General features: G+C 38.6%; 2 protein-coding genes across 3 annotated transcripts in view; one reads left to right on the top strand and one right to left on the bottom strand.

Annotated features, from left to right (window-relative positions):
* Positions 1-38: 38 nt before the first annotated feature.
* On the bottom strand, positions 39-27,973 carry tmem244 (transmembrane protein 244). 2 transcript variants are annotated; one of them, XM_051960852.1, is made up of 6 exons: positions 27,529-27,973; positions 2,990-3,075; positions 2,810-2,886; positions 1,879-2,004; positions 1,582-1,626; positions 39-641 (listed from the first exon to the last, which is right to left on the bottom strand). In XM_051960852.1, the coding sequence occupies exons 1-6, from the start codon at positions 27,577-27,579 to the stop codon at positions 544-546; spliced, it is 483 nt and encodes a 160-aa protein (XP_051816812.1). In that variant the 5' UTR covers positions 27,580-27,973; the 3' UTR covers positions 39-543. The 2 variants fall into 2 exon arrangements, with proteins under 2 accessions (XP_051816812.1, XP_051816811.1); XM_051960851.1 differs by lacking the exon at positions 27,529-27,973 and adding an exon at positions 11,696-11,788.
* The window catches only part of tmem200a (transmembrane protein 200A), a 34,346-nt gene continuing 25,860 nt past the window's right edge, over positions 19,504-27,989 (top strand). Inside the window, exon 1 of the mRNA XM_022216496.2 lies at positions 19,504-20,376. The gene's annotated coding sequence lies outside the window, so the exon portion shown is untranslated. The remainder of the gene's footprint in view (positions 20,377-27,989) is intronic.

Here is a 27,989-nt window from a genome sequence, read left to right as displayed (position 1 = left end):
ACTTTCACAGTGGACAAACAAGACAGACACATATAAAACAAGCTTCATGCTTAAAATCTTTAATGCAAATATGTCTGAACTAACATAACTGACCAACAATAAAATGTATATTTGTGATGTACATCGGAACTTTTCACAGTAACTTAGCATGAAATAAACCGCTTTGGTATTTTCTTGTTGTCTAGTAATTTACAGCTAAACTACACACAAATCTGTCGTGTAATTTAACTCATCACTGCAGAATCTTTTCTATTGTTCAGTTTCCAATAGTATGAGGATAAAGAAAGAATACAAAAAATATTTAAACTGTACAGAATATGTTACAAAAACAGTGTTAGACAAAGGAGGGTGATTTGTACAAGGTAGGGTCAGCTAATGAACAGAGTTATCTGGTGAAAAAACAAAGTCTGCCTCGTGGTTGCTTTATAGAAAATATAAATATATGTTTGTATATAAGCTTGGTAGACATGATTTAGTGTTTTTTTTTTTTTTACCAGAAACAGAGACCTGAGATGAACCAGTTAAATGATTTTGTCGTTGTCATTAGAAGTTCTGTAGTTCAGCTGGATACACAAAGTTGCTCCTGAAGAGTTTGTAGGCGAGAAGTTGTCCTCCGATTATCATCATCGCCAGGCCTGAACCTGCAGGGAGAGGAAGTAAATAAACACACAAGGAAAATGGAGAAATTAACAAAGGTTTGCGGGCTCCCAACTTTTGTCTTCCTCACATCCTTATTCACTGACCAATTAGGAAGCAGTTTATACATAAATATCAATGATTTTTACCCAACCATCCTCCGACAAGACAATCTGTCTGCAGCACCAGAGGCTACCTCCACAGTAACACATATTTATGATAAAACCCATAACTTCTGCTGTATGTACACCCAGTGTCTATGCTATTCCAGAGTTGTATAGTCCTGAAACAAAGGTTTTTCTGCAAAATTGCAGCTTCTAGCTGCAAAAAAAAAAAGATTATTTTCATTGTCAATGAGTGAATCTGTTGATTATCTATCCAATTAAACAATTAGCTATTTGGTCTATATAAGTCAGAAAATTGTGTCTTGTTTTGTCCTCAACCCAAATATATTCAATTTACTGTCACAGAGGAGCAAAGACATCAGAAAATATCTGCATTTAAGAAGCTAGAAGTAGACAAATAAGAATATTATAGGATTTGTTTTTAGGGGTACTAAAAACAAGAATACTATGTGACCAACAGCTTTGAACCATACAACAATGCAAGTTCTAGGGTTCTCAAATCAAATCTAACCTTTGCGCATTGTGTCAGGTTTTAAGATAGCAACAGCCAAAATTTCGAACTTGAAGCTTCAAAACAGTCATCCGGATTGCTTTCATATATAAAGTCTTTGTACAAAACACTGTTTGAAATGAAAATGCGTTCATGTGGATGTAGCCTAAATCCTGGAGGCATGTTGGAAGTGACTTACAGTAAATCTGGAAAGAGGAAAAAGGTATAAATTGATCAGATATTGAGAAAAAGGAGTGTTTTTTAATGCTCTGCAAAAAAAAAAAGACAGATAAGAAACCATATTTATAAAGAGGAAAATAAAAATCTTACCCAGAACCATCCACCATTCCTCAGCTGAAGGCAATTCTGACATCACTGCAAAAATGCACCAAGGTACTGTGATTAAAATGTGACAGACACTTGCATTTTACTTTAATCAAAAGTAAATGGACATATTTTTATGTGTGCAAACTTTAATTCAGCTGGGTGGACGTACAGATGGACAGCAGCAGTTTGTGTATTTGAACTGCAGCCACCAGATCCAGTTACATAAGCAGCAAGCTCTAATCCCATCAGCTGTTCCACTCTATTGATCCACTTTCTGCGTGTGTGTGCGTGTGTGTTTACCTGCCACTGTCATGGCGATGTGCAGCAGTGTGACAGTTATGGCGTAATCCCAAACCCACTCCTCCACGATCCAGGCGAACACCAGGCCTCCCAGAATATAGGTCACTTCTGTGGAGACCACTCCAACTGGAGGCATGGAGAAAAAGAAAAAGAAGATTCTGTTTGTTTATTATGAGAAGGGGCATATTTAATTACATAGAAGAAATCTCTCAGTCTTTCAGTTTATGTCAAAACACGTAGAATCAGAAAAATCCGCAATGATAAGTTTTGATTTCTTCATCTTGTACCAAATATCCATCACTAGTTACTGTATATTTGCCTTTAAAGCAGCTGATTCAGGTCAGCTGTGGTGCTGAACATGTTGTTGTCTAGTTGGTTTAATTTAAAGTATAATATTAGAAGTGAAGTCACCCTGTTAGCTTTTTAGGGCAAACACGGGAATAATAGGAGTGATTTCATGGAAAAATTGTATCAAGTATTAACTAAAAGAAGCATAAAACCAACTATAAAAGAAGAAAATTGCACATTACATTCCTATCTTTTCAGTCATTTAGCAGCTCAAAGTTCAGTTTCACATTGTTACTCCTGCTTTAAAGGGCCTTTAAGGGGCCAGTAAAGCCAATGAATCTGTGCTACCATATTTGACAAAAATCTATATCTGCTTGTATTTTCTGACTTATTAATAAATGAAAATGGCTATTAAAATACTAAAAAGTCATCTGCTTTTTATTATCAGTCCTTATTCATTTAAATTTTAAGTTAACTCTACTGTATTTAAATTGTTTCATTCCTCTCAAATGAACTGTTTGTGTTGCATCATGCTCGGGAAAGTTAACTTATATATTTGCTTTGCCCAAACTTAAATCTGTGCAGTACTTGAGGAAACGTTCTTGAGGAAACGTTCCTGACTGCCTTCCACTGCTGGGCTCACCGAGGTATTTTGGGTTCTGCCATGATGGTTGAGTCGTGTAGTCGAACGGAGCCAACAAACTGTTGACCTCATGAACCCTGAAGATGGAAGAAAAGATGGTAAAGTTATCAAACACTGACTGAGCACGTCTGTCTGACATAAATCTGTGTTTATCGGCAGGCATTTTTACTGTAGTTTTACCTGAGCAGGCCGATGCAGACGCTGACCACGATGTAGTAGAGAGAGTAGAAGCAGATCATGCACATCAACAGATTCTGCAGGACAACCTGAGGAGACGACAGCATCACAACGTAAAACTGATGGAAATAAAAACTGCAGAGTTTTTATAATGATCTTCCTCTTGGAACATGAAGAAACTTCCTCAAGTATAATTTTCCTTGCTGGGATTAAGAAATAATTGATTATGTACTTTAGTTGTACACACTCAAAAGTCACTGAAGGAACCTGTTCCCTCTACTAAATGAAATTAGACAAGCCTTTTCATCAGCAAACATTTTAAAGAGTTCAGTTGACAAAATAATGTTGCATAAAGTTAATATTGTGCATAATTTGAACTCAAATTTCTGCTTTAATTGACAGAACTAAATTCAAGTTCAGGTAACTTTATGAAATTGTCTTTATAGCTACACTTTTCTTCTAGCCTAGCCATGCTACACCCATGTTTCTGACGGCACAAGGGTCTAGGGAAGCTCGACAGGGAGGGAGGCGGGCTAAAAGGTTGTCTATCAAATCCCTCTGCAGCAATTGGGTAGGTATACAACCAATCAACGCAACGAATAGGCTGACGTAGTTCCGAGAGCACCGGCGGATTGTGGCTAAGTCCCATTAGCTTCCCAACCAGCGGAGCCGCGGAGCCAACTGGTATATTAAGGATTTGCCATATCCCGTCGGTATAAGTCCAAATACGTCTTTCTTCTCAATGAAACACTTCAGTGCCGTCCTTTGTTTATCTTTCAAGTTGAATTTTAGCTTCAAATCTTTAAGGGCTGTGGCCAAAGCCGAGTCGAAAGATAACTGTTTATTGTACGCCGGTTGTTTCTGTCAGAATCGTCACGCCTCTGTCATCACTTCGTTACGCCCACCTTCTAACTCTACACTTCATGGTGATTGGTCCGGCCAGTTTTAGGAGAATCCAGCCTCGAGCCTTATGGAGGGTAACTAGAGCCACCCTGGCAGAGAATTAAATTCGTTGCCGTGGGTTGTCTAGCGCGGCTAGGCTATTTTTCTTCACTTTCATTTCAGAATTTCTCTTATCAACTTATCAATGGTGCAACTTATTTTTAAAAATTTGCCAACGTAGAAATTTGTGTTCATGATTATGCAAACTGAATGTGTACCATACAAAAATTGCATTCAAGAAACGTGGAAAAACTAGTTGGAGCAACTTAATTTTTATGATTTTTTTTTAAAGTAATTGAAATTAACTCCAACCCTTTAAGGTTTGGTCAATTTCCGCCCGAAATTTCTACTGAAGATGTACAGAAAGTAAATTGAATGCTGTTCTTGAACTGTTTGGAGTACATGCATGGTTGGGGTCTCATTTGAAAGCTGACAACCTGAATTTTCACCCAGTGCAGTCAGAATTACTCTAGGTGCTACTGGCACAGAGTTATGTATGTTGGAACACACTGAATTAGGATGAATTTTTTTTCTCGCCTACATTTTTTCCCTAATAAAACACCTGAAAATCAGTGTGGCAGCACTGCAACAGCTTGAAAACACAATATTGCAAAAGCCTGGGGTCTTACATAGTTCAGGTCAAAATTTCAGAGCAATACTACAAGAAATGAGTGTTTCACACATGTATTTGTACTGATATGCTCCGCCCCTGTCAATGTTGGATACACTCTTTATACACTGTGCACACTCTCTACAGAATGGTATAAATTCCTTTTCACTTCATTTTCCACTTCATTTTCATTCCAAAAACTCATAAAGAACTCAAAAAATCACTTCAGATAGGCTTCAGTGTCGATCACACACACAGATTGAGAGGAATACAGAGAAACAGCAGGTGGACCCCGGAGCTCACGAATGAAATATCATATAAAGCCGCTGGCAGAGGCGGGATTTATAGGCAAGCCATTCAGCAAGCTCATTGGCTACCAGGCCTGTCAATCTAACGTTTCCTCCGGCGTGATTTGCTGAGAAACAAGTCAATCAAGTGATGTAATCGATATCTGTCAGACTCGGCCATGGTTGGCTAAATCGCCGAAGTAGGCGGAAACGAGTCACCTGATTGGTTGAAGTCCGGTTTGAAGCGGTCGAGAAGCCTCCAGTATCCATTTTGAATCGCGAACAAAGAAAATAGGACCGTGTATGATAAAGTTATAATAGAAAGATGCAGTGAATATGAAACGCACAGCGCCACCACGCGCCGCGTGCACGCGCACGGAGCCGATCGTTTTCTGGATTTTTTACCTATTTCGAGACATGTTTTGGCCAAAGTATTATACTGGATTGTTTCCTCTGGATGGCTAAGCTTGGGTTCTGGCCGGTTTTTGTGGATTATCTTCTTTTATGACCAGAAACGAGCGTCCAAACTGCGTCGACAGGTGAGCTGTGCACGTTTACTTGACTTGTTGTTTGTTGGATAAATGTGTTTATATTACCCGCTGTGGTAATCACATCTGAAAGTGGTTTATACCGGCGGATTCATGAGAATCTCAGCTTTCTATGTGTGTATAGTGTTTGTATAATCGTGTTTGCAGTGTCCTTCTATTTTAAAAAAAGCGTATACCGATAAAAAAAACGGCCCGCCCGCGGGCCGCCGTACTTTAACGGACCATTTGGAGAAAGACATGAAAAAGCCAATAGCTACTGAGGAAAATCTAATTGGATTAACTTAAATTTTAAAATGTTTATCAACTTACAAAATTGAGCTCATAGTTATGAAAACTGAGTACATGCCACACAAAAGTTCTGTTTAAATAATACGATAATAGTAGTCATAACAAATGAATTTGTCGTGTTATCAAAAACATCTTTGTGAATTTCCCCTGCAGGGATCAAAAAAGTTAATCATATCTCAACTTTGATTGTAGAGAAAAAGCTAATTTCTTTAATTTAATATTGTTTGCTGGTTGAACATAATTTCATTAGAAGTTTCCATCACATAAAAACACTGATGCAAATGTTGTTGGTTGTGTTCATGATTCATTTAATTAACTTAAAGGCTTATATGCAAACCAGTGAGCATTAATTATCAATACTTTGATTAAAGAGAAAAGGCTAATTATCATAAATCAAATAGATTGATGCAAACTGCTGCATTAATGTTTTTTTTTTGTTTTTTTTTGAGCCCAAGCAGTGTTTTTGTTTATCTTACTCTTATTTTTTTTTTAACTTTATCTTCATTTGACTTCTGTGAAAAATCAAAATTACCATCCTTAGTGGGCTAAAACATCATATTCAACAACATGTATGAGTCAAAATTAAATGAGTGTAGATATGTGCATTATTTTACATCTAACTGTTGAAAATCACAACACCTCTGCTTCATTTTCTCTTTTCCTAGACCCCCTCCAGACAGCAGACAGCTTCACTAAAGTCATGTTTCACAGATGACTGACTGCAGCTTTCACCTCAATGAGCTACATGACACCTTTTAGCTCTCAGATAAAGACCTTTTCCTCAGCGCTGCCATTTAAACTTGTCAAACATGACTCGAACTAATTATGTTAATAACAAGCTTCGTTCCAGTCGGCTGTCGCTGCTGGATCGCTGGTTTGTGTGCTGAAACCTTAATGAAGCCAGGCCGTCTTCAGGACAAACCTTTTATCATGTCTTTGTGTCATTTCAAGTTACATCAAAGAGTAACATTTAGCTTCATTATCTTGACTTTTTCTGAGGTGCATATGGGACCAAATAACAGAATCATGAATCCAGCCAGGAAATAAAAACTAAGGAGTAAAAGAAGCAGGAGTGAGGAGGTGATTAAGCTTTGCCTAAGGGTATAACAACATAATTAGACTTAAAAATGTAAGCTTTAGTGTACAAAATGTCAAAAATAGTAAGAATGCTCATTATAGTTTCCCAGAGACCCAATTTGCACATTCCTGTCCACCGTGAACATTTACTTACATTTGCACCATCTGACTTGCAACATTTGCTTTTTAAAATCAGTTTATGCTGCTTCAAACATTTTCTACTCATCAGCATGTAATGTTCTGCACCAAAACCACGTCAAATTATTCAGATGTGAGAAAGTCTCCCTGTTCATTACAACAGCATAGGGGTGAATTTTTACATAATGCACCTGTGTAAATTGTATTAAAACTTAAAGTTGTGTGTAATAAATGTTGTGACTGCTTTGAAGTTCACAGAACCGTACATGTCCCGCCCCATAGAGTTCATGAGCTTCGAAACTGCTCTTCATCTTTATGAACAGTCTGTGGCTATGACATGGGTCGTGTACAACAAATGCTTGGCGTTTAAGTAGTTGGTCACATGTCTTGAGAACACTGTTGAGAAAATGGATGCTGCTGTTCTTGTGTAGGAGCAACCAGTGCTAACAAACAGGCCACCAATATTATTATTCTCCTCAGACATTATAAAATCATGCAGAAAAACTCTTTATAGCTAAAATTAATAAAAAATAAAAGTGTATTTTAATATCCAGGTATATCCACAGTGCTGTTTCAGAGCTAGAAAATGGTCTGCTGTCCCTCATTATCATTCTGCTATCTGGCTGGTTTGTATCGCTTTATACCGATCACAGTTGTCTTGGGTGGAGCAAAGCCCAGGATACAGTGATCCGCAAAAGTGTTTTGATGGAATTTTGGCCGGTCTGCCTTATTGCACGAGTCGAATCTTCTTCAAAACTGTTTGGAGGTTGTTGCAGTTTCCCTTAGTCAAGGGAGCATTAGCATGTAGAAAGCAGAAAGTGAGCTAACAACGTGAAATGCGTGGCAAAAAGGAGTAGACTGATACCTGAAGTCTGCGTTTCTGAAAACATTGGCAAATAAGGCACAACCTGTAAACTGAGGTTTCAGAAACCATTCACAAAACCAAGAGAGGAAGACTTTTCTCATGAACAGAAGCACATTTAAAGGCAATAAGTACACAGCTTGTTAGCACTGTCGTCTTATATTAGCATTTTGGTCAAAGCACCACTGTTAGCAGCTTCACAAAGGTGCTTGTATGAAGCTGATGGAGTTGTCTTGTTGCTGATTAGACCTCTAAAAACTCTTTTTGTAATGTGTTGCTTCCATGAAAATAATCCATTCCTGCCTTAACATGGCATAAGTTTAACTCTGCAGTGTCATTTCTCTACAAAGTGCAGCGTCTCCACTCATCCCTCTGTCAATCGCTGCAACTCCAGCACACCAGCTCACCTATAACTCTGAAAACACTGTAAAACTCTTCTATGCTACACAATGGACAGTTAGAACATTGGAACCAGAAGCTACACTCAACAAAAACATAAACGCAACATTTTTGTTTTTGCTCCCATTTTTTATGAGATGAACTCAAAGATCTAAAACTTTTTCCACATACACAATATCACCATTTCTCTCAAATATTGTTCACAAATCTGTCTAAACCTGTGATAGTGAGCACTTCTCCTTTGCTGAGATAATCCATCCCACCTCACAGGTGTGCCATATCAAGATGCTGATTAGACACCATGATTAGTGCACAGGTGTGCCCTCACCACTTGTTACACTCATGATGCTTCTTCCAGCATTTAAAAAACCCATAAGGACACCCAAACAAATGTTGATTTTCATCGTAGGGGGTCTTTAAGCACTCAAATTAACATTTAATCTACATTCTAGGACACCCCGCTGACAGCTCATTGGCAGCGTTAAGATGCATTAACCTCTTGCCCCCTGGGGAAGTCTCTGCACCAGGACCAGGTCAGATCTGTTTAAAAGATGTTAACGGCTCCATTCCTGGAAGATCGCCAGGTGAAGAACATCCAATAAAGAGGACGTCTGGTTCTAACTGCTATGGCAGGTGCATAAATACTGTTGCAACAGATTTAGTAGAGCTATGGCTGAGAATATTTAAAGTTGCAAGGCTGTTATTTAGTCGATTAATAGACCAGACTGGTCATAATTAAGACAGTCTTTTGTATTGGCATAGAGCTCAAGGTTTAGTTTCTCTTTAAGGTTTTGCTGCAAATACCAACACAGTTCTTGGATGTTAAATCAGGTGTAAACTTCACATAAATATTACAGGACTTAAGTTGCATTACCCACTGTGGTTTCAGTCTATTTTTGCGTTGCTGATTTGAAAGTTTGGGGATTTAGAGGCTGAAATGGAGCCTGAACTGCGACCCACATTTCATCTTGTTGTGGCCTCTCCAGCAGGGAGGGATGTGTAATCTGTTTTCTCCCAGCCACATACTGTGAGTGTCTGAAAGCAGGAAAGTAGCTGAGCCCATGCTAATACCTCCAGAGACGGCTAAACACCCCCACTAACACTCTGGATTGTTTGCCGTCTCTGGGCCAGACAAGCTTTAAAAGCTCGTTCTAGAAACCCGCTTTGACGCCTTTAGTGTGACCAACTGAGCACATGTGTGCAACCACAGGAAAGTAAAGATGTTTTTTCAATGAATAATAGTGAAACGACAGTCAAATTATGACATTAAACACATTTTATCAGCATTATATATCAAATTCCTCAGCTAAATGCTGTTTTTAAGTGCTGTGAGGATCATAATTCAAATGAAAGTCAACAAATGTGAATAAATTGTCTGTTTAAGTTTCCAAATTGCATGCACGCTATTGCATAATCTTCTAATATTGCAGAATATTGTGCAAATAATATTACTACTGTGCAGAAAATAGGGTGGCAACTCATTTTTTGGTGAATCTGCTGATCTTTTCCTTGATTAATTGGTTACGGTAGTTTGTTTAATAAAATGCCAGAAAATGATGAAAAAAAGTGAATGTTTCCCAAATAATTAAATAACAAATGTCTTGTTTTGGTTACAAACCAGACATTCAGTTTACTGTCACAGAGGATAAAAGAAACCTGAAACTATCCACATTTAAAAAGCTGCAATCAGATGATTTAGAAGTTTTATCTCAACTAATTGATCGGTTAGCAAAATAGCTGCCAGTTAATTTAATAGTTGTCAACTAATTGATAAATCCAAACAAATTTACATTTATTAAAACTTTTGAGCCTCATAGCTGATCTCCCTATTTTGTCCATGAAAGACAGAAATCACATTTATGCACAAATAGTTTTATATAGGTTTCAAACTAGCACAAGTGGTACTAGGAAACTGTTTTCATAATAGATAAACAGCCTTCTTACATAGAGATGAAAATCATTTTTTCTTGCTGTGATATGGTTTTCATTGTTTCTTAATCTGTCAATAACTTTCTTGAACAATTCATTACCTGTGTGAGCTGAAAAGTGTCCAGAAATGGTCAAAAATATCTATAAAGTCCAAATGCTGCCGTCAAATGTCAAAAAATATTTGTTTACGGTCATAGAGCGGGACAGGAAACAGAAAATGTTCTCATTTAAGAAGGTGAAGGCACAGAATGTAGAGGTGTTTCTGAAAAGAAAAAAAATGGACAGATTGTGTTTTGAATGAATGAATATGTTGTTTGGCCAATAAAAAAAAAAGGAAAATGACTACAAAATCTCAGTGTTTCCTAAGATCCCAGATGATAAATGTCTTATGTCAAAAGATTTTCAGTGTACTATCACAAAAGAGGAGGGAAATCAGAAAACATACAAAGTGAAGAAGCTACAGTCACCTTTTTCTTTAAAAAAAAAAAAGTTTGAAACTGATTAATCAATCATGAAAATAGTTTTAAAAAAATCTAATTTCTAACACCAGATTGCTATTCTTTGTTGTTGTTTTTTTTTGTTTCAGAAAAACCAAGATGACCAATGTCTGTTTTGAGAAACAAAGGAGAAAATATTCACATTTAAGAAGCTGCAATCAATTATAAATGACTCAAACCGATTAATCAATCATCGAAACAATTGCAGATTATGTTTTCAATTAATTATTCAATTTGTTGTTTGGTCAATAAAAGGATTAAGGAAATAATGCAAAATATCTAAAGGTCCAAGACAAAAAATGTCTTGCTTTTGTCCAAAGATTTTCAGTTTACTGTTGCAAAAGAGGACAAAAAAAAAAAAAAAAAACAGGAAATACTCACAATTAAGAAGCTGCAATCTGAGAATTTACACTTTTCGTTCTCAAAAATGACTTAATGTGATTAACTGGTCATCAAAATAGTTGAACTGTTTGCAAGAAACGGAGAGAAAAATTATTTTCATTTAATGATTTATCTGTCAATTATATTTTCAATTAAATAATGTGTTTGACCAATAAAATAGCAGAAAATGCTGAAAAATGTCATTGTTTCCCAAAACCCAAGATGACAAATGTCTTTAGTCCACAAAATAACAAAAATATTCATTTAAGAAACTTTAATGGATAAATTTGACTAGTTCTCTCTTAAAACACGACTCAAATTGAATCTAAACCAGTCAAAATAATTGCTGATTTATTTACCAGCTGACAACTAATTGATTTTTTTTAAATTTTTTTTTATTGCAGCTATAGCAAAACATAAAATTTCTGCCCAATCCTTGACTTTATCAGTGCTTTTTCTGGACCAAGAACAAAGCTAGAGGGGGAAAGAAACCAGCAGATATTCACATTTAAGAAGCTGCAATCAGAGAATTGTAACTTTTTTGTCTTAAAAATGATGAAATGATCATTAAAATTGATAATATGGCAACAGTGCTTCACTATATGAACCACAAATTTGGAATAAATATGTAAATTATACCAGCAAACAGTATTTCACTGATTATGTTCACCAACAAGCTTTTGATTGCGTGCGATAATACTTCTCTGAGGGTATAAAGCTCATCTAAAATGTTTCCTACTGGCATCCTTACGCAGGTATCGCTGGGCGTCGTCTTGAGGGATAAGGGTCCATGGCGTTTTATGAGCGTGAATCCACAGCAGCGACAGCAGTAGTCCAACAACATGAATGGTTGCTGCTCTAAATGGGAGAATGTGGCGCTATTTGAGAGCATGTTGGAGGATTAGAAGAAATGAGATTACTACTAAGAAGTCTGAGTAAATCCCAAAAGGGATAAAGGCAGCAGGCCGTAGTAGAGATGTGCACACTTAGACAAAACCAGGAGAAGGAGCTTTGTTTGGAAGCTTAATGCTGCAGGAAGTGGGATCTTTCTGCATGGAGTTTGCATGTTCTCCCTGTGCATGCGTGGGTTTTCTCCGGGTACTCCGGCTTCCTCCCACAGTCCAAAAATATGCTGAGGTTAATTGATAACTCTAAGTTGCCCGTAGGTGTGAATGTGAGTGTGATTGTGTGTCTGTATATGTAGCCCTGCGACAGACTGGCGACCTGTCCAGGGTGTCCCCTGCCTTCGCCCGAGTCAGCTGGGATAGGCTCCAGCACCCCCACGACCCTAGTGAGAATGGATGGATGTTCTAATTCTGAACACTGGGTGGCAGCAGAGCCTCAGACTGATCTGAATCCACCAACACAAGCAGCAGAAATGACAAGAAAAACATCCACAGGCGACTGGCAGCAGCAGATAACAGACTGACCATTCATATGAGCCACTATCACTTCCCTCCATGTTTGATTTTAAAATCGGACACTGTGGATGCAAGCAGAGCAGAGGAGAAGAGCGAGAGAGGAGTCTGGAGGGCAGAGAGAAGCTGCCAGCTGCTGCTCATCTATCATCTGTTTGTCAAAAAAAAGAAGAGTAAACAGAATCAGAGAGTGACTGCATCCCCAGAAATAGCTTAAAGAAGTCTAAATTCGACTCCTCGGCGTCACCGACTGCGTACGTCTGCAGCTGAGCACATGCACGTGCGCCTTTGTGTGGCTGGCTTGGCTGCCAGGGTAACCTGCATCATTGTCGCCATGGTGATGGAGAGCAGGAAGGAGAGAGGAGGGGGGTTGGGGGTATCCATGAAGAGGGAGGTAGGCGTCATGACTACCATCCCTCTGTGTGAGTTTGTTCTGGTACATTTTATTACTCGGAAGCTTGCAGGAATCTCATCACACTTTCTTCTTTTCTACAGACTCAGATGCAGTACGTTCTGTTTCCTTCATGATGAGGTGCTTTCTAGCATCTGAGCAGGAACATTGGGTTTAATTTTCAACAGGAAGTCTGTATGACGGTCTTCTTTCACCTTATGCAGGCCTCATTTATTATATAGCTGAGTAAAAAAATGAAAGATATGGGAGCACGAATGAGAAACTTAAAATAACATGTAAATCCAAGTTCACACATATTAAACATCTTATTATTTTTACTGACCTGCAGGTACTTTGTCTTTCTTTCCTCACATTTTATAGACAAAATAGCATCACTGCCATTTAGGCAAATAGTCTTCAGATGACTAAAAGTCCTTTATTTCAGGTTTTACGGAGGTGTAAAACCTGAGTTTCAACGTGTGAATCTTCCTCAAAGCCAATTAAAATTATTTGCCTTCAGCTGCAAGTTCTGTGTGACAAACAAAAGTAATAATAATACTATGACGGTCATAAATCCTCAGCAGCAGTCCTGTGAATTTAATCAGCTAATTTATAAAACCTATCATCCGCAAGTTGACCATAAATTCCTGTTTCAGCCGGACTCGCCTGCAATTTAGCGCTGAAATACCAAGAAGAAGAAAATCTTTGGAGTTTAAAGCCATTTCAGATGCATTTCAAGGCATCTATGAATTATTAAACTCACACTAAAGCTCAAACTGAACCTCAAAAGGCAAACAACAGGGGCTTTTTTTCTTGCAAGGAGCACAAATTATATTTCTGCGTCTGTGAACAAATGACACAGCAGCAGAATATTTAGAGTCTGAAGCTCTGGACCTAATGAGGATGAAAACTGGAGCCACTAAAGTAGATTTGTTCAGTGATTTTATATAATCTGTGCTTCATTCAAGCCCAAAACTAACCGGTTTTAACATTTATCAGCTGAGTTTGACTCAAAATGACACACATTTATGACATTTTTCTGACAAGTTCAGCTATGAATAATCTGAATTTATATTCCAGATATCTAGAATGTCATTCAGTATCACATTCAGAGATATTTGTAATCCAGTTTTCTCAAATTAGAAGAACAGCTGCAGATGTTTCAAACATCGCTCTGAACTGTTGCAGATGTTGCATTTTCAGAACCGCGTTTCTAAGACCCGTTTCAAAACAATGACTAAGACAAAGCTAAATTAAATTACTCAAGTAATAATAAGAATGAAAACACAACTCCAGAACAGATGAAGTTGGGTGTCAAGCGCTACAACAAAAAGAGGTAAGTCTTAAATTGCAAAGAAGAAAAAATTGCTAAATTGAAGGACAGACAGTGTTATTTGGGTGGAACAACACTTTAAACGATAAGTTTTCAAATAGAGAGCAGCATTTTTACGTGGAATAAACCTTTAATGCAATAAATACTTGGTGAAAAAGTACTACTTGGGTGGAATATACACTTAAAACTTAAAGTACCTTGAGAGAAAGTAACATTTTATGTAGAATAAACCTTTAATGCAATCAGTACTTGGAGAGAGAGTACTATTTGGGTGGAAGAAACCTTTAAAACCATGGAACCAGGTCTGAGGTTCCATGATCAATAATGTAGAGATGTTGAATTAAGGAGAGTTCAAGGTAGCTTTAAGTATAACTAATCAGAATTAAACTGTCAATAATTGTAACTAGAATTAAAGCTAGCCATAATTCAGGTGCTGATATCTGAACTCACATTTTGAGGTATCTGCTGCAGTGTGAACATCTGAAATGTTTCTTTTCAGCCGGGGAGACACAGATCCAGTCTAGCTATTAAATGTTAAATCTGTTTGCCATGAGCACACTTCATGTCATTGTATCTGTTTTGAAATTCTCTGGAAATCATTTCCAAACTCAAACAGACGGAGATCCTTACGAGAGCACAAAGCCTCATTGACCGAAATGTCAACACGGTGTAGCAGCAGAGAGGCTGTAATTACCAACCGGAGAGCATTACAGTATCTGACGTCACACATTATAATTCATTCAAGATAAAGTGCAGCAACAAGGAGGAAAAGGACGACAAGAATAAATACAAATACTAAATATACCTCCTCCGACAGTTCGTCCAATCACTGAGCCTGAAATGAGCTTTACCCCGCCTCAAAAGTCAGATTTATTTACATTTAAAAGCAACAGAAGATGGAACAAAGTGCTGTATTGCTAAAATGGTAAAATGTAGCAATTCAAAAGTCTGCTGAAGTCGTAGTGTCAAGATCTACTTCAGTCTAACAACAGCAAAAAAAAAGGCCAGTCTTAAGCTGCCAAGACCGTAGCATATGATTCTGCTGTTATTTTACTTCATAATGACCTAATTATGCTAATTATACAATTTTCCCAACATGCATCTTTTAGCAACTGAACTAAACTGAAGGACAGAAACTAATATTTGGGCGAAACAAACACTTAAGACCATAAGTTGCCAGACAGAAAATAGAATTTTATGCGGAATAAACCTTTAATGCAATCAATAAACGGAGAGAAAGTACTATTTGGGTGGAATAAACCTTTAAAACCCAAAGTACCTTGACAGAAAGTAGCAGTGTATGTGGAATAAATCTTTAACTCTACAAATATTTGGAGAGAAAGTACTACTTGGGTGGAAAAAAAAACTTTAAAACCACAAGTTGCTAAACAGAAACGGGTATTTTACATATAACAAACCTTAACAACTGTAAATACTTGAACAGAAAGTACTATATGGGTGAAACAAACCTTTAAAACCAAATGCTGCTTGACAGAAGTATTTCATGTGCAAAAAACCTTAATCGCTACGAATACATGGATAGAATAGACCTTTAAAACCAAAAGCACTTTCACAGACACTGAAATACTGACAATACTGCCTTCTGCAGCTTATTCGTCCAATCACTGAGCCTGAACTGAGCTTTTCCCGCCTCCATTAACTGTCAATCACATTCAAATGTTCTCATTTCTATTTAAAACAACTAATTCTCAGTTTCCCCCGCACATATTCCCTTCCCCAAATCTCCCCTCCTCTCTCAATTACACCCTCCCTTTAATTATTCAGCCACAGCTGCGTACAATAACACAAAAAAAGTTTTGTAAAATCCCATAATAATCCCATGTGGGCTTGTAAACGAGAAAAGCACTAGTCAACAATGTAAGGCTTTGTTTGTGCTCTCCTCCCTCTCCCACACTGTATGTTTTCATGTAGATCCTGTAGGAATGTAAATACAGCAGCCGACCCACCGCTGATATGAGCTTCAGCCCAACCAGCTGCTGATATGTTAGGGTTTTAAACATCTGCATCAGTTTATGAGCCAAGATGAAGCGTTTTAGTGTCTCACAGGCCTCAGATGTCCCCACAGAATCAGAGAAAGCTGCAAAGTTCTAACTTTAAGGACTGCAAAAGGTTATTTTTTTTAATATTATGAGTGTTTCTGTGGGTGTGTGGTTAGAAAATAGTGGTGTAATAAAAGTTATATCAAGTTTAAGGTCAAAAACGTCACCTACAGTCCTAATGACTGCATCTGAGTGAGTTTTATTGTGTGTATGTTGAGCTGTCCTCAGGCTGTTTCATTTTGTATTCATGAAGGAGAAAAGTTAATAGATTTCTAATTGTAATCAGAGAAAGTTGCAGCCCCGAGCAAAGGAGTCTAAGCATGTTGAGATCTTAGTCATGCTGTAAAAATAAATTGTTTTTAATGGTAATTTTTAAAACAAGTTATTGTTGTACAGATTTTCTCCACTTTCTTTAACAACTAATATGTTCTAAAAAGTATACGTTTCCACAGAAACCATAAAGAAGATCAAACAAAATTTGTAAATAATATCCACATTAAAAATCTTAGTTTTTATAAATAGCGACTTATTGTTGACTGTAAAATTAAACAGTTTTTATTGTTTGTAACGCTTCAATTTTGACTAATTTATTCTGATTTCAGGATTTTTGGAAACACTGCATTTTTTTCCTTTTATTTCCAAGACAAGACACAGTAACAGAATTAGTTCCACATGTGCACAGCAAAAACAGCAGAGAAACACCGACAATGAAGATTTGGTTGCAATAAAAAAAAATCAATTGCAGGAAAATATTTCAGCTGCAGAAAGAATGACCATGAACAGGTTCTCAGTCTTCAGCGTCTTGTGACTGTAAAACGAGGCAACGCAATTGTTTGACCAGTCACCGAGTGCAACAAACTGCCAGTGTTACACCGTATGGGAGTTTTTACTACCCCACCAAGGACTTGGAGCCTGGGTGGAGTGACACAAGGACCACTTGACTTGATTTTAGTAATGATGTGGCTTATAGTCTGGATCTACGGATTTGTTAAAGATTTCTGTATCATTGTGAGAAAACGGCACGGCGTCACTGTAACTATGACAACGAGTAAGGTGATGATCACATGATTATGATACGACTACAAATAGATCACTGTGGACTTATTGGGACTTTTCTGTCAGAAATGATACAAGGAACAGTTGATGAAATTGTGGGGGTGTTTCCGAGTCCCATCAATGCCCGCAGCCCACTACATGCTCAGATCACGCGATTCGGTATCTGCACATAACGTACACATCCATAACATGCGCCTGTGCTCAGCACAAGGTCATATTGTTAGTGGATACATCTATATTAAATGACCACATTCTATAGCACCGTGATTTCTGCTGTGATTATTTTCAAGATTTCAGTCATCAGAAATGATACGACTGAGCAGCCTTGGCAAAGCACTCCTCTCTATGAGTGCTTTTCTTGTTTTTTAATGCAGATGCACCCCACTACAAAATCACTTTAGCTGCTCTACAATGATCGATTCTTTCTAAACTCAGCCATTCAACCCACCTGTATTTTTTCATATTACAATATATATATATATATATATATATATATATATATATATTGCAGAAAAACTAAATATGGCATTGTCCGTTTTTTTTTTTTCATTTTTATCATGGAGCCCTATCCTTGATCATACCTCCTTTTGGATGCACCATGAACATGTCGTTGTTGTACTAATACATGCACGGCAGTTTGTGTATCTTTGCATTCTGTGCATGCACACTGTTGACATTGCAGTGTTGTGGCCCTGCGGACACACATTTTGCAGAAGGTCCTGTGTTGACTCTTGTAGACTTGGCAGAATGATCAGATTTACATATTGTGGATCCAAGCGGACCCTCTAGGTTTAACACTGGGGTTGTGGCTCCTTCAGACAGCACACAGTGTGGCTTTAGCTCACTGCTTGGACGGCGTTGTCAAAGCACAGTTGTCTGCAGGCTTGCTGACTGGTGTACTTTTGCAACAGCAAATGAAAAATGAAATTAGCTGGTTTCAGAGTGCTTTTTGTGTGAAAGGACCTTTACAATGAATGGAAAGAGCTCACAAAGGTACATGCGGTAACATACAAGGGTATTTCAAAAACAGTTCTCTGTCTCACCATTGAATGTCAAGGGAGAAAGATGGTTCTAACACAACATAGTCTCCTTTTTCTTTACTGCACTTGGTTCACCGATGTTCTAGCTTCACTAATGAAGGTCACATCTCAAGCCTCCAGATTCTCCTCAGCCACATGCACAGCATCATCATCAATCTGAAAATGGAGTGGAGTTTCAATTTGGGAAACAGGGAGGTTCATGGGTGCTGCTGTGTGGACGGACGCATTGTCATGGAACCACAGCAGCAGTTCTAAGTGTTCCTCTAATTTTTTATTTGATTGTTTCAAATGTTTGAGTTTTTGTGGACAGTGATGAAAGGCTGCCTAGTATACAGCTGTACCCCAAAATGGAAGTTTGGCTCCTTGTTTCTGGGTGAGGCTGAGAACTTTTGGAAGTACCCTCACTGCGTACATGCTGGGATCATGTATGTTGTAGATTTTGTCATTTCCCAAGGTTCATGAGAGTCCAAGCAAACTCCACTGTGGACATCAGCTCAAAGTTTGTGTCCGTGCAGCGATGATGCAACAAGGACAACGGTTTAGAAGATTGACCGTAGCGTGTATGCGCAGAATATGTGGATATGAGTGACTGTGCATGTATGAAGCTCAGTCCTACAGGTAGAAGAGCAGCAACTAAGTGGTATCTGCAGCTGTCTGTGTGCATTTCTTCATTGGATTATGATCAATGCTTTGCCAAATGTTGAATTAAAATCATGCAACTCACTCCTACACACACTTGAGTCAAGTTGTCCTTCTAGAACTGTACTCAGAATGTATGAAAAGTTCGTATTTTCTTCTTTGTTAATGCTCCATTACATGTTTTATATCTATGTCAGAGTGAATATTAAACTGTAAGCACATTGTCTGTCAGAGAAATCTGACATTTCCCCCCAAACTGTTCAGTCCTATAAGCCATCTGAACAAATAAAGAGCTCCTTGTCTGTCTTTCTCACTCACACATTTTGCAGATTTTTGTTCCAAATATCTGCCCAAATGTCTGCTTTCGATTCTCTCCACCTCTCCTCATGCAGCTGATGAATTTCTGCTGAACCATTTCCAGCATGTAAACACAGGAAATGACACACATGCCAACATCTGCAACGTTTTTACTGCTGCCCTGCTTTCCCTTTTCTGCAGAGGACCTGGAAAAGTTGGGTGATAACCTCTGAACATCTGATGTTTATTTACAATGAAGAGCATCCAGACTTGCAAATAAGCTATCTGTGCAGGAATGATGCATCTCCTCAACTTTGAATATCACCAAAAGACAGCCTTTAACTTCTCGTGTTTCCTCCCAAGCATCCAGTTATTCCTCTTTATCATCAACTCATGGCACCGCGCCTTGTTTCCCTCCATAAACACACACATGCAAACACACAACTACAAGCTTCCGAACACAATCCATTCACTCCTGTGCTCTCTCTCCCTGCCTCTCTCTCTCTTCTGTTAAAGCCTCTCATATTCCCACAAGCGAAGACGCGCTTTGGAACAATTGGATGAAGCTGCTTTCTCCACCTCACAGGACTAAAAACACCGGTTTTCACTGATTTTCTTTTCAGCAACAACGTTTTAGTGATATTTCCAAATCGGGTTTTTCGAATTGTTCTGATTTTTTCAAGTTTTTAGACGCGGATTCCCGGATAACGAGAGTTTTACGCATTTCTCGGATCCAGCCACGCAGCCACGCAGGAGGGACTTCTTCTCATCAGCTGCTTTCTCGCAATAAAACCAGGAATACTCTCTCTGCAGGGGGATTACAAGACGACTTTAAATAGACACAGTGTGTTAAAAGGAATAATTAGTGTCCGCCTCCATTGTCTCCAGCGCGCACACGCTCCGTTCTCTCCATATGGCGTAAACGCGCCGAATAAAGTCTCCAAAAGAGGTACTTTGGCAGCTTCAGGTTCCAGTTTGATCCGGACAAAGTGTACAAATGACAAACCCTCGTCTCCATTGAGCAGCTCGGATGCTGGTTCCGACCCTGAACGGGAACTGAACCGTCTCCTGTCAGCTTCATTTCCTCCTTCATGGCTTTTCTCTGGACGTAGAGAGGATCATGGCTCTTTTACTTTCCTCCAGGTCGCAGCATAATCTGTCTGCCTGATGGTGAAAACACTGCTTTTGTAAAGAAAAGGTAAGCACTGAGCTGTGTTTGACCTCTCTGTCTTTTTGATTTGCATGCATATTTAATGAGGTTTTGTTGAATATTTCATGGATAAGAAAGTTTAACATCACCCACAGGCTCCTGACACGTTGATTAGTGGCTCCATTTGACATCTTTCTGCTGAAATCTTTCGCATTTTCTTTGTTTGTCTAAGAGGCAATCCCGTGATTCCTCATTGTGTCATCCCGTTGTTTCTTTATTTTAATTGTCAGCCAAAGAAGGCATGGTGTCAGTAATAATGCCTTTAGAGGTCATTTTAGTCATAAACCCACATCCAGACATAACTATGCTTTATAATCTGTTTGAGGTAATTTTGTATTTGTATTTTTTTTTTACATTTCTGCAAAAAAAGAGTACATTTACAATGCTTCCAGATTCCTATCTTTTCCTTCTCCTTCAATGGCAAGTTCTTTATCTATGATTGTGTAACTACTTTCAATAGTGGAAGTGCTAGTTACAGTAGGTTCTTGTAAAATCCATCCTCAGGTAACAGTTGCACTGTCACATTTTAATTTTGAGACAAGACGAATGCTTAGAAATAAACTCTGTACGTAACACACATGGAAACAAACCTCTCCTGAACATGTACTGTGAAGCAGGAGATTGCAGAAAACACTATAAAGGACAGTGATGGAAAGTTAAACCAGAATTTTCTGAGACTGCACAACAGCTGCTAGCAGAGATAGCAAAGAGTGCATTCACGTATCCATACTTCCCATCATATATAGTATGCCCCTGTACTCAGTATGTTCAATGCAGTGTCCCAAATATACCAGTTTTTCCAACAGTGTCTGGCTATTTTGCAGCCAAAATGCTTCTCCGGTCATTCTGACCCACAATCCTCGGCTCAGCGACGTCTCATGCAGCTGTAACTCATCTGAACCATGAAGAGCACAAAGACAGACGGTATTTTAAACTACAGCCAGTAAAAGTTTACGTCCCTTTAGCACTTTGTGATGGCAGCAGCTGTTACACGTATTTAAAGTACAAAGAAAAAGTATTTGGAAAGTAGCCAAGGTCAGCAATGCCTGCCATTTGTTTTCTATGCTGAATGAACCACTGGGAGTCCAGGCTGATGTTTTTGTTTTGTTCCAGGAAATGGTCACTTGATAAGAGAATTGGGGAACTAATGTAATAAGAGTTAAGAAACAGCAGAAAGTAAACATTGTTGTCTGCGTCATGGTTTCCGAAAGTCTACATGAAACGACCTGAAAGTCGACATCTAGGCTCCCAAGAGTCCAGAATAGTGTACACACTAATAGTAAACATCCCAGAAGTTCTGTGTTTTGAATAGAAAATGAAGTAACGCAGATGTAGCCCACATTTCTGGTCCATTATCAGTGTAGAGGATAAGTCAACATTTAGAGCCACTGAGGGACTGCACATGGATCATCTTAATAATTGTAGTTATTGAGCTCCATAAATCAGACTAAATTTGCCTTTGAACACTTTATCGATTTATTTGTTTCAAACATGTTCCGTAATAAACAGCAAATAATTACCTGCAGAAGCACGAGGAAATATTGCAGGAACTTGCTGTGTCAGTGGTGAAAAAAGTGTTTAACGTCCAGGCAGAACACTTCAACACTTCCTACTTAAAGGACTTATAGAACTAGATCATGGTTTGCCTCTGGTTTTGTTGTCAGAAAGTCGTCTCAGTCCTTACTAATAAAGATATTGTCTCCTTCTGTTCAAATAAAAGAAAAAGAAAAATTTACATGGCCAGTGTTTTGCAAAATATCTGTACGTGTGCACCAAAAACACCTGTCGTAAGCAAGTCAAGCCAGTTTACATCAATGAATCAATAATCCTGTTGTGTTTTTAAGTTCAGTTTAGAAGATACCTAAATGTAGGTGCAGGAAGCAATTTACAACACCTAAAGTCAAGTTTTAAAAATTAAAGCTGATACAAAAATAATGTTTAGTCCAAGAGGGAAATCAAAAGCACAAATAGCAGACAAAAGTAAACCAAAAATCAAAAACATTAAGTAAAGCATGAACAACATATTACAACATGAAACCAAAAAGATCAAAAACTAAACAAACCAGATTCTACAGCATTCGATCAGGTGACAAGACACTGGTAAATAATATAAAACAATACAAAACAAGAAATAAATTAAAAACAGAGCCAAAGAGCAGACCAGAACTTTCTGTCACTTCGTCATATCTGCAGACGTTTAACTACAATTGCTGAGGACACTGAAAAATTGGAAACAGCAAAAGCAGAAGCTCTAGTTTCCTGGTGAAGTGTTGCAGCAAAGTCAAATTAAGTGGTGTCAAGGTTTCTCTTAGATGTGCCGATGTTGAATAACATGTCCGGTGACACTGTTGCTTTTAATATGATTTCATCATAAAAAGACAGCATCTGAACAGGCCCCATGGTTTGCCTGTGGAGCTTCACAGCCAATATGAACATCTCCCAGAATGATGGGCTACTGGTCATTTTATACCCTTCTGGTGAAGGATGTGAGCTCAACATCTGACGACTGTGGTGAGAAACAGGATGCACCCCTAAATCATCATAACACAGAGTTTCTCTTCTAGGATAACAGAAGGCACTCACTAATATAGATTCATGTATGGAAACCTAACATAACAAATGGCTTCCTTTCAGTGACAAGCCCCACGTCACTTTACGATCTCCCAGGCACAGAAACCACTTTAACATAAACATTCCTAAACCAAAACAGAAACACACATCTCAGATCGGAGACTACCTACTTACATATGGAAAGAGGAAATGTATGTTTTCCCACAAGTTACTGGTCAGATACTACAATAGACAAAACAGATTCCATTCTACTAACTTATTAAGTAATACATGTCAGATCAGATTCTGCATATTCCCCCTTTCGGGACTTTAGTCTCGCTAATTATCATAATATTGAGTACACAAGAGTCACACACAGAATGTTTATGACATTTCCATCGTGTCCGTGCTAATCACTGCCTAAGCTTAGCAGTGGCAAACTTGTGGCTGCTAGTGCTAACCTGATCTCGCAGGGTCAGACCATTCTCCTCAGCACTGTGCAGAACGGTCTGACTGCACCTCACAGCCATTCTATAGGCAACACAAAGAACAGGATTGTTTTGGTATAACATTTGCATGCAGGAAGGTGAAAAGTGTGATTAATATGGGTCATTAGCTGTAAAAACTAGTTTAGCAGCCTTACAAGCTTTACGCAAAACTTAGAATTTTTAATGTGAGGTTGCTGCTTTGGGTTTGTTGTTGTTGTTTCCAGTAGTGAAGGGGATTTTGGAAACGGTAATATATAAATAGTGGAAAGGGAGGAGAACGCTGCTTGAAATGTTTGGACATGTTTGGCACATTTGTACTTGAACTCTGCATCTGAATGGTGGGCTGTTACACAAGACTGATGCGTTTTCAATGTCCTGAGGGTAGAACCCCATAACTTGCTTTGGAGGATTTATGAGCGATACAGATTCTTACCTGAGGAAATCAGTTTCATTTGCAATCCTGTCGAGCTGTACATTAGTAATCACACTGAATGAAGTCATGTAGTTACAGTAGACATGTTGCCTCAGGAGCCTACGTGTATTCAATTTGTGATGCAGAAAATGCATAAATATGTTTCCATGTTTAGTCTTAATATGCTGCCAAAACCATTTTCCACTACTGGTTCTGAATTAATTAGTGGTTTGGTATTTATCACAGAGAATATTCAATCAGTAACGTTAAATCCATTTTAGATTTCAAACCTAAATGTCAAATATAATGTTTAAATAGATAAAGTTTAAGGTTTCAAAGGTCTCATGTGCAGCTGTCTTATTAGTCATGAGCGGCTGCATTGAGAGTTACTGAATGGGGAAATAAAGATATTAACTTACATGATTGACAGTTTTTTATCAGCAACCTCAATTGGTCTCAGCTGATACCATAATATATTTTTCTATATGTTCATAGCGATTCATTAAAACAACCTGTTCATTATGCCTAAAGTAGACAGCATGTCATTGGTCTATTTTGTGCACAAAGACTTACATCACACATCAGATGCCCTCTTTTATAGGAACATGGACAACGCCTGATGAAGAAAACCTGATAAACTGCTAACCACTGTTGATATCCGTTATTCCTGACTGATACCAAACATCTCAGATTGGGATTTTAGGTTTTGTCAAACCTGATTAGAAACAAGAAAAACACTCCGCGAACGCAGTACTGTACTCCGCCAAAACTGCTCAGTCATTGTATCATTACTGTCACATGAAATCTTGAAAGGATTTGTGGTAGAAATCACGGCACTATAGAATGTGACCATTTCATATAGATGTACCCATAAACAAAATGACCTTGCTCTGAACACAGGTGTGTGTTATGCATGTGTACATTATGTACGGACACTGAATCAAGTGACCTAAATATGGAGTGGCCGGCGGGAATCGATGGGACTCGGAAACACCCCCACAATTTAATCAGTTGTTCCTTGTATCATTTCCAACAGATAAGTCTGGTTAAGTCTGCAGTGGTTGATTTGAAGAAGGATCGCAATCATGTGTTCACTTGTTGTCATAGTTACAGTGACGCCGTGACACTGTTTCGCACTGATACAGAAATCTTTAACAAATCCGTGGATCCAGAGTATAAGCTGCATCACTGCCAAAATCTAATGAAGTGATCCTTGTGCCATTTCTGACCTTTCCTGAAAATTTCATCCAAATCCATTTCTCCGTTTTTGAGTAATGTTGCTAACAGACAAACAGACGGACAAACATACACCAATCGTAACATAGCTCCACCGTTTCTTGGCAGAGTAACAGAAGTTCAGCTATGTGAGACTAGTACACTCCTCTGGTGAGTCAGCCTCGGGCTAACCAAACTGTGCTATTGTTTCAGGTACGTAGGCTTAACACAAAGTTCACAAACTCTCAGTTTTACATGTCCACAACAAAACTAAAGTTAAGAAAGTATTTAACCCTTGCATTCAGGCTGCAGCAGAGATAGCGTATGCATTCCCCCAATGCTGGTTTGTGTATATTCACTACATACATACACACGTGGACAAAATTGTTGGTACCCCTCAGTTAAAGAAGGAAAAACCCACAATTCTCACTGAAATCACTTGAAACTCACAAAAGTAACAATAAATAAAAATTTATTGAAAATTAAATAATCAAAAACAGCCATTACTTTTGAATTGTTGATTAACATAATTATTTAAAAAAACAAACTAATGAAACAGGCCTGGACAAAAATGATGGTACCTCTATAAAAGATTGAAAACTATTTGACCAGAGTGACATGATTAACTCAGGTGTGTCATTTAATTGACATCACAGGTGTTTCCAAACTCATAATCAGTCAGTCTGCCTATTTAAAGGGAGACAAGTAGTCACCCTGCTGTTTGGTGAAAAGGTGTGTACCACACTGAACATGGACAACAGAAAGCGAAGGAGAGAATTGTCCCAGGACATCCGAAAAAAAATTATAGACAAACATCTTAAAGGTAAAGGCTATAAGACCATCTCTAAACAGCTTGAAGTTCCTGTGACAACAGTGGCTCATATTATTCAGAAGTTCAAGACCCACGGGACAGTAGCCAACCTCCCTGGACGTGGCCGCAAGAGGAAAATTGATGACAAATTGAAGAGACGGATCGTTGGAATTGTATCCAAAGAGCCCAGAGCAACCTCCAAAGAAATTAAAGGTGAACTCCAAGGCCAAGGTACATCAGTGTCAGATCGCACCATTCGTCGTCGTTTGAGCCAAAGTGGACTTCATGGGAGACGACCAAGGAGGACACCACTGCTGAAAAAAACTCATAAAAAAGCCAGACTGGAATTTGCCAAAATGCATGTTGACAAGCCACAAAGCTTCTGGGAGAATGTCCTTTGGACAGATGAGACCAAACTGGAGCTTTTTGGTAAGGCACATCAACTCTATGTTCATAGACTCAAAAACCAAGCGTACGAAGAAAAGAACACTGTCCCTACGGTGAAACATGGAGGAGGCTCAGTAATGTTTTGGGGCTGCTTTGCTGCATCTGGCACAGGGTGTCTTGAAAGTGTGCAAGGTACGATGAAATCTGAAGACTATCAAGGCATTCTGGAGAGAAATGTGCTGCCTAGTGTCAGAAAGCTTGGTCTCAGTCGCAGGTCATGGGTCTTCCAACAGGACAACGATCCAAAACACACAGCCAAAAACAGCCAAGAATGGCTGAGAGAAAAGCGTTGGACTATTCTAAAGTGGCCTTCTATGAGCCCAGATCTGAATCCCATTGAACATATGTGGAAGGAGCTGAAACATGCCATTTGGAGAAGACACCCATCAAACCTGAGACAACTGGAGCTGTTTGCTCATGAGGAGTGGGCCAAAATACCTGTTGACAGCTGCAGAACGCTCATTGACAAATACAGAAATCGTTTAATTGCAGTGATTGCCTCAAAAGGTTGTGCAACAAAATATTAAGTTATGGGTACCATCATTTTTGTCCAGCCCTATTTCATTAGTTTGTTTTTTTAAATAATTATGTTAATCAACAATTCAAAAGTAATGGCTGTTTTTGATTATTTAATTTTCAATAAATTTTTATTTATTGTTACTTTTGTGAGTTTCAAGTGATTTCAGTGAGAATTGTGGGTTTTTCCTTCTTTAACTGAGGGGTACCAACAATTTTGTCCACGTGTGTAGTAACCTTTTGCAAGTACTGGTTTCTCGTAGGACCCGTCGGCATGGAACCTAGATAATTATGTATGTTCTTATTATTATATACCCATTCTATGTGCTATAGACACATTAACAGTCTCCACTTAATTTAGCATCAGCTTGAAAGCAATAACACGAATAGTTAATTTTTTTTATATAATTCTAAATAAATTCAGGTGTCAAGGGGTTAAGTACTGGAAATTCTGTTTGGGTGTAGATTAGAGGTTGAAACATGGAAAAAACTTGCAGAATATGCATATTACAATGCACAAGGCCTTAAACCCAGACGTGACGAATGTGAAAACGGCCTTCTAGTGTAAACACTGCAAAGGTCAAACCTCCTAATGAAGGAACAGTTTGCAAGTGCAGAAGCTCTTCAACCAACAGATGCTCCGTCGCTGGTTTTATTGTGCCGAGTGAATGAAATGATGCTGAATTAGGAGTAACTCTCACCTCGAGGGCTGTTTGCAGAACGAAGGGAACCGACTGAGCCAAATGCATCATAATGAGACATCTTCAGCTGCCAAACATGTCGCAGAGAACCGATCTGTGAGCACTTTGAGCATCATTAGGAGGTCGGGCGACGTGTCGGCTAATCCTCCTTCACAGATATCACACTTAACAGCTGGATAATCCTGTTTTGATGCCTCTCTGGTACCTCAGCAGCTCTTTTTACTCCGTCAGCCCAAAGATATCACAGACAGACTTGTTCGTGGAGGCTCCAAAACGGATCTGATAGTGGAAAAATAAATTGCTGATGAGAACAAAATATTAGAATCTTATGATTGCTGTAGAATGTGGCTCCTGCAGAAGTCCCAGGAGTCCAGCTTGAGCAGCGCTGCAGGGCGTGTGAGGTCAGCTCCTGCCTGAGGATGACTGTGGGGGACTGACTGATAATCAGGCAGAATGAGTCA

Source organism: Acanthochromis polyacanthus, chromosome 16, assembly GCF_021347895.1.
Source record: "Acanthochromis polyacanthus isolate Apoly-LR-REF ecotype Palm Island chromosome 16, KAUST_Apoly_ChrSc, whole genome shotgun sequence".
Classification (NCBI taxonomy): domain Eukaryota; kingdom Metazoa; phylum Chordata; class Actinopteri; family Pomacentridae; genus Acanthochromis; species Acanthochromis polyacanthus.
Note: the sequence above shows the minus strand (reverse complement) of the source record. Positions and strands in the feature narration are given on the sequence as shown.

Excerpts from the sequence above, each read along its gene's own strand:
- tmem244 (XM_051960851.1), bottom strand. The coding sequence starts at position 11,788 with ATGTTGTTGGACTACTGCTGTCGCTGCTGTGGATTCACGCTCATAAAA. Across the intron at positions 2,005-2,809 it reads GCAGAACCCAAAATACCTCG|TTGGAGTGGTCTCCACAGAA; the intron begins GTGAGCCCAGCA and ends CCATGCCTCCAG. Across the intron at positions 1,627-1,878 it reads CATCGCCATGACAGTGGCAG|TGATGTCAGAATTGCCTTCA; the intron begins GTAAACACACAC and ends GCATTTTTGCAG.